General features: G+C 45.8%; 2 protein-coding genes across 5 annotated transcripts in view; one reads left to right on the forward strand and one right to left on the reverse strand.

The window, feature by feature from the left end:
• The first annotated feature begins 344 nt into the window (after positions 1-344).
• On the forward strand, positions 345-2,864 carry LOC110501601 (nuclear receptor subfamily 0 group B member 1). Its single transcript, XM_021579285.2, has 2 exons — positions 345-1,233; positions 1,792-2,864. Exons 1-2 carry the CDS (start codon positions 564-566, stop codon positions 2,031-2,033), a joined length of 912 nt encoding a protein of 303 aa, XP_021434960.1. The 5' UTR covers positions 345-563; the 3' UTR covers positions 2,034-2,864.
• A 3,394-nt stretch (positions 2,865-6,258) lies between these two features.
• LOC110502069 (interleukin-1 receptor accessory protein-like 1) overlaps positions 6,259-12,940 on the reverse strand; it is a 397,329-nt gene continuing 390,647 nt past the window's right edge. For 2 of the 4 annotated variants that reach the window (XM_036958961.1, XM_036958960.1), the window contains exons 10-12: positions 11,179-11,349; positions 9,382-9,426; positions 6,259-8,550 (exon numbers count right to left, since the gene is read on the reverse strand). In XM_036958961.1, the coding sequence (XP_036814856.1) occupies positions 7,826-8,550; positions 9,382-9,426; positions 11,179-11,349 (941 nt within the window). In that variant the 3' untranslated portion in view covers positions 6,259-7,825. The remainder of the gene's footprint in view (positions 8,551-9,381; positions 9,427-11,178; positions 11,350-12,940) is intronic. The other 2 variants (XM_036958963.1, XM_036958962.1) reach the window with 1 other exon arrangement.

Genomic DNA, 12,940 nt, shown 5'->3' on the forward strand with positions numbered 1-12,940 from the left:
ATCCCTTTATGTTTGTGTGTATAAGGGAGTTGTGAATTTGTTAGATTACTTGTTAGATATTACTGCATTGTCAGAACTAGAAGCACAAGCATTTCGCTACACTCGCATTAACATCTGTTAATGTGTATGTAACCAATAAAATTTGATTTGGCCATTGCCCACTGTATATTAGAGAAATAGTGTTTTTTATTTTATTTTATTATTTTTACTTAACAGGCCCATGGGCCCTTTTGCCTTATTTTTTTATTCAAAATTATTTTTGTGTGTCTCATTTCGACCAGCCCACGATACTGAACAAATGTTCAGCCCAACTGGCATTTGCCAGTATTGCTAGATGACCAATCCGCCCCTGGTGGGAGGCGTCTCAGAGGAGGAATATGTACAAGTTTAAACAAGTTCTCAAAGCTGGAGGTCAGCCGGGAGCTAATATAAATGTGCTGCCGTTTGCGCGGGGGTATCAGGGGCCAAGAAAACATATATCTCTATCTAGCTCTGACCTCCAACTCTTCAAAGCGCCTGACAGACACACCGAGCAGCACCCGATGTAGCGCGCGCCACGTGCCATGGCCACTCGCGAGGGCTGCCACTGTCCGGGCACCGGGGGGCAAAACAATAATAACAGCATCCTGTACCATATACTGAAGAACGACAGACTCACGACCACCGAGGAACAACAAACAATAACAAAACCACAACAACACCAACAGCATCGCTGGCACAGGGTCTCCTCCTGTTCCTCCTCTTCTTCCTCTTCGTCGCGGCTTGAGCTAAGGCAACAACAGGCATGCTCCTGCGGCTCCTCACGGCGAAGGGGGTCTCTCCGGTCACCGCAGGTTACCTGCAAAGCCGCATCTGCGGTCCTCGTGAAGACTCTGCGGTTCGTGAAGAACGTGCCGTGTTTCCGCGAGCTGCCGGAGGATGACCAACTGCTGCTCGTTCGGAACTGCTGGGCGCCGCTGCTCGTGCTGGGCTTCGCGCAGGACCGGGTAGACTTCGAGATCACTGAGACTGCAGAGCCCAGCATGTTGCAACGGATCCTGACCGGTGGCTCTGGCAGCCAGAGCGGCTTAACGGACAGACAGGGTGAACCGCTGCTGGAGCAGAGCACGGAAACTTCTGGGGTCTCTCTCGCGGATATCCAGGGCATCAAAGCGTTCCTGAAGAAGTGTTGGGCTTTGGACATCAGTACCAAGGAGTATGCCTACATCAAAGGAGCAGTGCTATTCAACTCAGGTGGGCAGGATGCTTCTAAACGCGCCTAAAATTCTCACTAAACATTAATTGTCTCATTGTGTCCGTACTGGAGGGCGTGTAAATATCTCCAATCTCATACATTTAATAATTTAGCACTGTCTCTCGTTTAAAAAAATTGCAAAGCAGTTTCACAAGAAACAAACAGCACTGATTATTCAGCAAGACCCTGAATAATTTTGTGCTTAATGGCCAATTGCTACATAGGAAACTACATTTACAAAAATCTGGTATACCAATACACATAATCACCATTATTAGGCAACTAATTCCTGCATCTACTGCAAATGAAGTATGCAGGCCTAGAGCTTATGGAATGATTGCTTTAGGAGATATATATCCTTCCATATCTGGAGACTTCAGAAACCTTGCCAAAGGGCCTTGTGAGATATTTGGGAAGTAAGCTGTTGACAAACTACCTGTTTACCATATTGACCTGGGCTATTTCAACAACCCAAAGTTTCTATAAACGATGATCATGTTTTTCTGCCCCCCCACCCTCCCTCCCTCCCTCCCTCCCTCCCTCATCCTCCCCCCCAGATCTCCCAGGTTTGCGCTACCTCCACTACATCCAGTCACTGCGGCGCGAGGCTCACCAGGCGCTCAACGAGCACGTGAAGCTGATCCACCGGGACGACACCACACGCTTCGCCAAACTGCTCATCACCCTGTCCATGCTTAGGGCCATCAGCCCCGCCGTGGTTGCACAGCTCTTCTTCAAGCCCGTCATCGGAGCTGTCAACATGGAGGATGTCCTACTGGAGATGTTCTATGGGAAGTAGATGCTTTCCATGGTCTCGTCCAGAAACAACCCTTAGATATGGCCCCCTATAAGTTATAGGCACTTCTAGCCCCTACTCCCTAGGCAATTTCACCTAGCCCCTACCCTCTAGAAACTTAACCTTGCCCCTAGCCCAGGGTTTCCCAAACTTGGTCCTCGGGACCTCAAGGGGTACACATTTTGGTTTTTGCCCTAACACTACACAGCTGATTCAAATAATCAACTCATCATCAAGCTTTGATCATTTGAATCAGCTTTGTAGTGTTAGGGCAAAAACCAAAACGTGCACCCCTTGAGGTCCCGAGGACTGAGTTTGGGAAACGCTGCCCTAGCCCTTACCCCCACTTCCCCTAGCCCCTTACCCCTACCTCCTAGCCCCTACCCTCTACATACTTCATGTATATCTGACATTATTGTATTTAAATAAGCAATATGGCAGCTCCACTCTGCCCTCTGGTAGGCTATAAAGGAACAGTTTTGCTATGTCACATCTATCCAATCTTCAGCTCAACACCTGTGGGGTTGGTTCTGGACTGGACCTTAATATCTAAAGGACAGACAAACAGAATGTAAATCTAACTAACTGTTAACCAACCGTTAGATCTGAATGGACCGTTGAACAGAAGGATAGACAAAGGATGAGATTTGTTTGTTTTGTTAAAAATGTTTTGAACACTGTGGTGGGTGAAGAACAGTCGGGGCAAAGGGGTGTGTGTTTTGGGATGGGGAGGGGTGAAGGAGAGGATACAGACCAAGAAGAGCTGCTGATCGGACTCTTAACTTATTTCTTTTTACATAAAACTATTTTTCTATAATAAAAGTATTCTCTGAACTGCTTTGCCATGATTGTGTCAAGTGAGTGGTGCTCTGACTGTCACTTTGGAGATCAGAAAGGCCCCTGATCTAAGGTCAGCTTTGTGGTTTACCCCCTAGTTGTTAAGGTTCGGGATAAACTGATCCTAGATCTGTGCCTTAGGGCAAGTTCAGCCCAGAGAGATCATATAACCCAATGTTCCTTTATCGGTAACTATGGTTCTGAGTAAACGTTCATATCTGTTCATGGTTCACAGTTCGCTGATCCAACATATGACCTTTGACATTGGTCTGAATTAAAGGTCACTTGTGGGAGCAGCAAACTGAACAGACATTCACTCTTTTCAACATATGATCTTTTCTGTCCAGGTAGGAACATTCTCTTTTCATCTGAGTGTGTGATCTGAGTCGTAGGCAGCTAGTTTGTACTCTTCAGTGAAGAATGGCCTTTCTTCTAAGTTATCTACCATTGACTATTGTCCTCCATACAAAGATGGATTCACATCTCACCAACTTCACAACATTTTTCCTGTGTCTGTCTGAGGCAATAGGTGATTGTTGCTGTGCAATTGAGATACAGTAAGCTCATTTATCATGCTAGCACTCAGCTCTGAGGGTTATTGTATCCATTGTAGGATTATCACAAAAAAGAGACAGCAATGGACTGTTAAGACCACAAGAGGGTACTGTTTAATCACATTTCACCGATCGTGTCGCTCTCACACACACACACACTTTAGGGCAGGCACAGGTGCGCAGAATATAACTTGAGGAAATTACCTGCAGAGTTAGATTGCCTCCGGGGGCGTTCGAATTCTCTCCAAATCCCATCATTACTGGCCGGATATGTAACAAACGGTAATGCTACTGGCCAAGATATGCAGGAGGATCGGGGTGGGGAGAGCTACACGTCTCAGAGACACAAAACATAGTCACACAGTGGTCTAAGGAACACATCACAGATACAATCGATTCCACATACATGGGGAAATTACAGAGTTGTAGAAAGTCTCTGCAAGAGCAAGAGAAGATCTCTGCTTACGGCTCTGTTTTCTCTAGGAACCATGCATCTTCCTGCTACTGTTGCACTGCTGTAGGACTGTGTGTGTGTGACAGTTCAGGAGCAAGGAAGCGATGAAGCTTGGAGACACAAGACGGTGAGGTGCTCTGAGCAGTCAGAACAGCAACTCACCCGTGTGCAACCACGCATCGCAACCAAGGGCTGAGGGTGTGTGTGTTTGTGTGCGACTGTGTGTGGGGAGGTAGGCGGAGTAGCGTTACGACAAGAAGACCACAACAGATGCCATGGAGCTGGCGGCGGGAGGAGTGTCAGCTGTTACCATGACGATGAGGGATTCGGGAACCTGTGGGTGGACCCCCAGCCCCCACCCTGCCCCCCATCAGGCTCTATCCCTTTAAACTGGTGTAGACCTGAAATGAAGGTGTAAGCAAGATGATAGTAGCTCCACTTTGCCCTCTGATAGGACAGACACCCCCCCCTTCCCATTCCTCTACACACACACAAAATATTTTGATGTACATATTTATGTCTCTTTCTCTCCGCCATCCTCTCCATAGGGGCCTATTTTCTTTCAAATTAAGCCCCTAATTGCTTAGGATAATAAAGAGCCTATTAATCCTGTGTCTAGTAATAAAAAGCCAGCTGTCAGGCAGGAGGCTGCCAGACGAGCGAGAGAGAGGGTGAGAGAGAGACACACACACACACACACACACACACACACACACACAAAAAAGCTATATCACTGATGCTTGCCACCATGTTGAGTGAGAGAGAGAGAGAGAGATAGAGGCAGAGAGAGAGATGTGTGTGTGTATTCAAGCCAGCCTGCCACACTTACTGGCCATATTACTGATTCGTGCCACCACTGTGCGCGTGCTTGTGTGTAAGTATCATTGTCTCGTTGAACCATTGTTAATTTACTATGCACCAGCAGGTGGCAGTATTTGACTGGGTTTAACATCGACACCTGCAGAAATCCACTTTTTTGAGCTGAAAGACGATGGCCAAAGCTTACCCATGATGTTGTACAACGATTTAAGTCAATAAGTCATCGCTTTAGTCAAAGTATGATATATTTGGGCTTGAAGTGACAAATCTGATCTGCCCACTTTGGGAAATTCTGTGTGAATGTGGTGTCTTTTCCTATGATATGACAACTTATTTTCAGCCTGCGTTTCGTTTCAGGGCTGGGTTTTATTTGAATGTTACCACTCATCAGTATGGCATAGCTTATTAATCAGAAAAAGCTACAAAGATATTCATCTTCGTGAATGTGTTGAGCCAAACAGCCTTGTGTCCCCTTGGCCCCTGAGTCATGGAGCAGATAAAACTGTTTTTCACTTCCTCTTGATTTCTTTACCAGAAAATCATCATAATCCATTTACATTTATTTTTGAGCTAGTCTGTATTAAAAAAATATATGACCATTTTATAAATGCTATAATTGCGTGATATGATAGCATTTGGCAAACCCGCTCCCCCCATTTCCCCAAGATGAGTTGTTTTGTCACTAAGGGTTTGCTTCACTACACGCTCTACTGCTTTGATTGGTGTAACGTTAGCTAGAAACCACAAGTGTCTATCTGGATAATGAAAAAATGGGAAAGAAAGTTCAAGGAACTCATAATTAGTTACAGGTTATTTGCGCCATGCATGATGATCATGAGCTAAATCATTGTAGCCTATCATTTCACTTCCCCTGTGAGAACTATGAGCACGGGCTGACTTGGCTTTTCATCTTATTCTTTCTTTCTAACTATTTATATGGCGGATTTGCGGGCTTCAATTTATGGAAGATGCCTTAATTAACATTGGAAGTCAAAGATAGGCCAGTGGTTTCCATCTGTGGCAAAGTTTTCCTTAAATCAATGCTTATGACAAATCCAGCTCCAGAAGCAGCCATAGAGCCAGCTGCCTAATCTTAAAAACAAACAAAAACAAAATGCAACAACAGATAACATTAGCTAGCTAGATAAGGTTAGCATGCTAGCTAGCTAGATAAGGTTAGCATGCTAGCTAACTAGATAAGGTTAGCATGCTAGCTAGCTAGATAAGGTTAGCATGCTAGCTAGCTAGATAAGGTTAGCATGCTAGCTAGCTACACTGATAGCTGTCAGTGCCTGTTGATGTTCATCAACTCCACATGGAAATTCCCATACCCAATTCGTGAATATGTATCAATGGCCTTCGTCATTCTTCGGAGGTGCAAACTAAACGTTAATTTAATCTCTAGGACAGGAAACAACGTTGAAATAGTGGCGGCAACTTCCTCTGTGGGCGGGATCCTTTAATCATCATCTGTTCATAAAGCCTACCTACAGCACTACTTACACTTCTGACTTTTGGACCATGGAAGACTGTGTAAAATAGACAGAACATAAATGAAACAAGAGGAGATCAACATTTTTAATGTGCAGTGAGAAAGTAAGGGCAACTGATAAGTATGATTGTGTTTCTATAAAGATAGACATTTCTTTCCAAGTGAAAATTGTGTTTATATATATATATATTTATATAAATATCTATATCATATATAGAATACATATCTATTTGCTATGCATACTCAGAAATTACACCTTCAAATATAATTAAAAAACGTATTCCAAAGCACAGACTTATGCTTCTTCTTTCTTTAAACATGACCTATCCTATGGATTAAAAACAAAGGATTCTCAGGATGGAAAGAATACTTGAACAACTCAACCAAAACATTGAAAATGCATTCACTTTTTGAATCTAAGAATATTTTCATGAGGGACTCAAAATCCATCTTGTTGTCTTAACAAACCATGACCCATATTGCAAAGTAGTGTACAAAACCTGCATTACACACACTGCATACCTCTCCCTAAATGTCAGATGAAACGTAAATAAGTATGACTTCTCAAGCAAACTCTTTTTGTTATAAAAATATACGTATTTTTAAAATAATCTACAGATTTATTTTTAAGGTGAGGCATTTTACTATCACGCTAAAACAGCAAGGCTGTTTGTTTTTATAGAAAATATGAAACTCTGACTGACCGACGGGCTGACTGGAGAAGACTAGCACGACTCCCTAACTTGTCCCCTTCCTCTGGCCCACAGGAAGTTACATCAACATCACCGGTAGCTCCTCCTTCTTTTTGCATATTCTATGATTTTTTAAAGTGTTTTTAAAACTAGATATACACCTTATACAGGTCAACAAAAATAAGATGTTGCTCCTTGAAGTAAAACGTTGCAATGTCCAAGCAATTCCCCAAAAGTGTAAAAGAAAATAATATATATCTTAAACTACACAAAGTCAAGATAAAAAAACACAACAGCGCAGATACATGACATACTGGCTTTCTTCATAAGCATATAAAAAAAACAAAAAAAACAATTTTAACAAAGAAAAAAACTGAACAAATATAAATATATAAATCTGTGTGACAAGTTAAAGCAAAGTCTTAAAGTAGAGAAGGCAACACACACGATTTAATAAAAAACAACATATGAACAAAAAACAGGAAGACACTGATGCTACAAATAAATTGGAAATATATGTACAAGACCCTGTTTTCCTTTAGTGTGTGTGAGTGTATGTGTGTGTGCAAGTGTGTGTGCAAGTGCACAAGTGCCAAAGTGTGTGGGTTCTTTTATTTTGTATTCACGAGTTCATTTTGATCAAACTCTGTAGTCTCTTGATCAAACAGTTTGTTGTTGTCAGTCTGTATCTTTAATCCTTGGGTGAAGAACTCCTCCTCTGTGTACATGAGGGCCACGTTAAATCCAAACCTGCCTTGACCCTGTCTTGCCTGTTGACAGGGGTCCATTCCAACCCAAACTCGTCACAATCTCTCAGCTATAGCTACAGTAGCCAATCAGAACTGGCTCATTGAAGCGTGACTACGCCACCAAACCAATCCAAAGTGATCCAACCCAAACCAGGCCAGACCAAACCACTAGTGTCGCATGGTTCTATCCTGTCCCGGTCACCAGATGACGCTGGAGATGCTGGTCTCCCTGGGCAACAGCGGCAGCATGGCGTGGTTAGTGTGCTCCTCCTCCAGACTGTGCTCGCGGCTCTTCCCCGCTGGCGGCCTCTGTCCGTTCAGCAGCGTCAGCGGGATGTTGCAGTAGGTGTGCTGGTTGCCTAGTGATGACAGCGTCGGCAGCGTGCCCCCCGGCGGCAGGTCGTACTCGTAGCTGCGGTAGTAGTGTTTCTGCCGCATGGTGGTGTGGTAGGAGTTGTGGAAAGATGAGCGGAGCTCCGGGTGTGCCGTGGCCATGGCGGTGGAGGTGGCGGCTGCCATGGAGATGGCGGAGACGGTCTGGAGCTCGCCGAAGGGGCCCTGCTCGCTGACATCCAGCGCTGGCTCGTGGCTCAGCATTGGCTCGGTGCGGCGGAAGGGCATCTCATACTGCAGCTGCTTCCAGAACTTGGAGCTGAGCTTGTTGCTCTTGGGGCCATGCCACTTGATGACGGTGAGGGTCTTGATGGTGTGTTTGAGGGCCTCCACCTCTTGGTAGTTCATGATGCCACGCAGCTCGGCACACTCGATCAGAATCACCTTGATCTCCCCGGTGACCAGCATGTTGCGGAGGCGTGTCTCCAGCTCGAAGATGCTCCACCCCCGCCGTACCACGTAGTTGGGCGTCATGACGATGATGAGGCGCTTGGATTGGTCCACACAGCGCGCCACGTCTTCGATGTAGGCTGGAGAGAGCGAGGGAGAGTGACAGAGAGAGAGGGGGATAAAGGGAGAGGAAGAAACTAAACTCAAAACACAATCAATCTTCTTGAAAGGGAAAACTCCAAACAGCTTAGATTCTAGACAGTAACATATTTACTATAACATGTTTTGTATTCAGGACATATTTGTTGTAACATGGTGGACAAGACACATATAACAGACCACTCATAATACACAGAGACAATGGATGGACAACTACAAGACATACAACACAGGACAGAGACAGCAGTCAGACAACAGTTTAGTGGTTAAACACACAGCCACAGAAACTACAGCTGTCCTTAGTCATATCAACTGTAGCTATATTACTTTCTCATCTCTCTGAGGTTTTTTGGATCTGTGTGTGTCTGTGTGTAGTGGCATGTGTGTTTGTATATGTGTGTGTGTTTGTGTGTCTGTGTGTATGTGTTTTTGTGTGCATGTGTGACTTGTGTGCTAGAGTGTGTATATGTGTGTGTTTGTGTGTGTGTGTGTATGTGTTTGTGTGTGCATGTGTGCCTTGTGTGCTAGAGTGTGTATGTGTGTGTGTTTGTGTGTGTGTGTGTATGTGTTTGTGTGTGCATGTGTGCCTTGTGTGCTAGAGTGTGTATGTGTGTGTGTTTGTATGTGTGTGTGTATGTGTTTGTGTGTGCATGTGTGCCTTGTGTGCTAGAGTGTGTATGTGTGTTCTGACTTCAAAGCTATGCTCTGCTGTGTAAACTCTTAAAAACTGGATCCCCTAAGCTGTTCTTCTTGTCCAGGGAGGAAGTGCATCACAGTTGCTGACACAAGAGGAAGAGACTGAGGAAGTGTACCTCTAAGAAGTCTTGTGTCATCCTGGTAAAGCTCATTGGCCAGACCTAAACATAAACATGTCAACATTGAGACTCAGATCACAGGAGAACACAAACAGTAAAGAGGACTTGTGCATCAGTGGCATCCACTATTATTATTTTATTACAGACTTCATTTATTTTTCTCTAGCACGCACACACACACACACACACACACACACACACACACACACACACACACACACACACACACACACACACACACACACACACACACACACACAAACCCTCACACACACACACACACACACACACACACACACACACACACACACACACACACACACACACACACACAGTGGCTGGAACAATGTTTTAACAACTTCTTGTAGAACTGTGACGGTGGACTAGATTCTCAATTCATCCAGTACTGAGAGTGTTACATTTAACACTGGTCCAGTGTCTATACGGGTCCACACTTTTCAGTGTTAAATTCACACTTATAAAGCCTTATTTGCATATTTCCCAGAGTACCTTGCTGTTCGAGTGAATTGTAGAGTAGAGGTCTTCACGGGTCCAACAGACCTGAAGTTCCAAGACACGCCTGGGACCTGAGCAGTCCGGGTCCTAAATTCTGATTTTTGTCTCTGATCTTGTTTGAGTATGATATAATTGACACGGGTCGCAGGTATGTGCAATTAAAATGTATTTTCCCGTTTGGGTCCGATCGGACCCGTCTTCTGGTAGTTTAATGTGTGGGGTGATGAGAACTGCGTGAACCTGCTATCTGTGTCAGCTAATTGCAACTCAATAAAACATATAGCTTACAGTGAAAACAATTCAAGTAACACAGAGGTTTTTTGGGGCAAAATACAGTTGATCTATAGTAACTATGGATATATTATTTAGATTGTATTTGTTGCACAAACTACACATATACATACACAAGACAAGTGACAATGACAAGCAGCTAGAGTGAAAGTACAATAACCACTAACATGTACAACAGGTGAATAGGAAACAAACCACACAGGACTGTTACTGATGACATGCTGACAGGGTAAAGAGCAAGCACAATAACCACAATAACCACAATAACTGTACAAGCCACACAATTAGTGGACCTATTATCAAGTAACCACACACATCACCCCCTCAGACTCCCCACCCGGACTCATCCCCTCAGCCTCCCCACACAGCCCATCAGCCTCCCCACCCTGACACACCCCCTCAGCCTCCCCACCCTGACTCACCCCCTCAGCCTCCCCACCCGGACTCACCCCCTCAGCCTCCCCACCCGGACTCACCCCCTCAGCCTCCCCACCCGGACTCATCCCCTCAGCCTCCCCACCCTGACACACCCCCTCAGCCTCCCCACACAGCCCCTCAGCCTCCCCACCCTGACACACCCCCCCACCCTGACACACCCCCTCAGCCTCCCCACCCTGACTCACCCCCTCAGCCTCCCCACCCTGACTCACCCCCCCAGCCTCCCCACCCCCAAACACCCCCTCAGCCTCCCCACCCCCACACACCCCCTCAGCCTCCCCACTCCCACACAGCCCCTCAGCCTCCCCACACACCCCCCCAGCCTCCCCACACACCCCCTCAGCCTCCCTACCCTGACACCCTACCCTGACACCCCCCCCCCAGCCTCCCCACCCTGACACACCCCCTCAGCCTCCCCACCCCCAAACACCCCCTCAGCCTCCCCACCCCCACACAGCCCCTCAGCCTCCCCACCCCCCACACCCCCTCAGCCTCCCCACCCCCAAACACCCCCTCAGCCTCCCCACCTCCATCATTTTCACCACTTACTTCCCGTGGGGATGAGGTCTCTGTCTGGGATGAAGAGTTTGTATCCGTAGTGTTTCTCCAGGACGTCAGGGAGGATCTCCAGGGCAAAGCGCTCCTCCTCCTTGGTCTCCTGACTCCACTGGTCAGGGTCTACTTTAGTGTAGGACAGGTACGCATCATAGTCCTTATTATCTGCCAGAAACACACACGGTACACAGAGAACGTGAAGCATATGCATCCTCAGGGATGAATGCAGGCTCGAACAGACACAGCAAATTGACATAATCATTATTATGTGAAAGTGAGAGAAAGAGAGAATTGTGTTGCCAGGCACAATGAAAGAGCTGAGAGCTGCACTAGAAAGCCAGACTGTTGGATCAACAAAACAGTAGAGGAAGCAGAGGTGTGAAAAGCAGAAGACCAACTTCGATTAGCTAACGGCTATCAGGACATCCTCTCAGATGTGGTGTCATCTCTCTCTCTCTCACACACACACACACACACACACACACACACACACACACACACACACACACACACACACACACACACACACACACACACACACACACACACACACACACACACACACACACACACCTCTCCCTAGCACCTCTCCCTAGCTTCCAGGTAAACTCATTAGTGCACAGTGATTTTCTGACCCTAATGGCTCTCCCATTATCCTTCAGGAGGGGAAATCCGGTAATCCGGAAACTTCCTTGATCCGCAAATCTGGCAGAGCATTCCCGCTAGCTGCTCAAAGGATTCCTTTATTACACACAGGTAGGAGGCAGAGCACAGAGAAGGGGAAAGAGAGAAGTAGGACGAGGATAGAGGGATCTGAGTCTGTAAGGAGCCTCTTGAATCCACTTCACTTGAATCACTTGAATCCACAATGACTAAAAAACATAGAGAGAGAGTAGGAGAGGGAGAGAGTGAGAGAAAGGGAGCAAGAGAGACAGAGAGAGAGAATAGGAGAGGGAGAAAGCGATGAAGAGAGAACGATAGAGAGAGAGGAAGAGGGAGAGGAAGAGGGAGAGAAAGTCGGGTAGAGGGAGAAACGTTGGGAGAAGAAGCAGGAAGTGAGAGACACACTGACCATCTAAGCACTCATCATGACACACACACATGCTAGAATTCTATTTCTAGATTCAGTCTAAGTGACTCACATGTGCAGGGCTGAAACAGTCAAGTAGTCCAAAATACCTAAAAACATTACTCACTCAAAAACATCTGAAAATAACAGATAATCATTTCCAAATCTCACAATGATCTCCCACAACAAAACGTTTATTTTGCACCGACCCTCCTCAAAATATGTGTTTGGGTCGTCCAGGGAGGGAATCTGGCTTTTTCAGACGCTCGTTGAAGCAGGAGAGAGAGGCTTGAGGCTCGATAGAGGGGCCAGACACAGGCACCTCAAACACCTCAACCACTACCAAAGCGCTAGTCACAAATAGCTTGATTACATGGTAATCCATTCAAATGGATTCTAACGGATGAAATCACAAATGGCCTTGACTCTACTTCAATGTAGAATTCCAGAATAAAATGTTGAGAAGAACCTATCAAAGGATTAATAACAAACACTGTATGAAAACAAGACCAACAACAACCAGCACAAACTAGGACAGAATTAACTGTTTCTGGGAGAAGAAGAAAAGTTGGTCTCCCACTTCAGTTTGTTGGTGGACTTTTTCCTTTGATTGGGCAGGATGGGAGTTGGCCCAGTCCCAGCCTCACAGCACCCGTCCCAAAGCAGACAGCAGTTATCTGCTGGTCC

The sequence above is a fragment of the Oncorhynchus mykiss genome, chromosome 22 (genome assembly GCF_013265735.2).
Source record: "Oncorhynchus mykiss isolate Arlee chromosome 22, USDA_OmykA_1.1, whole genome shotgun sequence".
NCBI classification, from domain to species: Eukaryota; Metazoa; Chordata; class Actinopteri; order Salmoniformes; family Salmonidae; genus Oncorhynchus; species Oncorhynchus mykiss.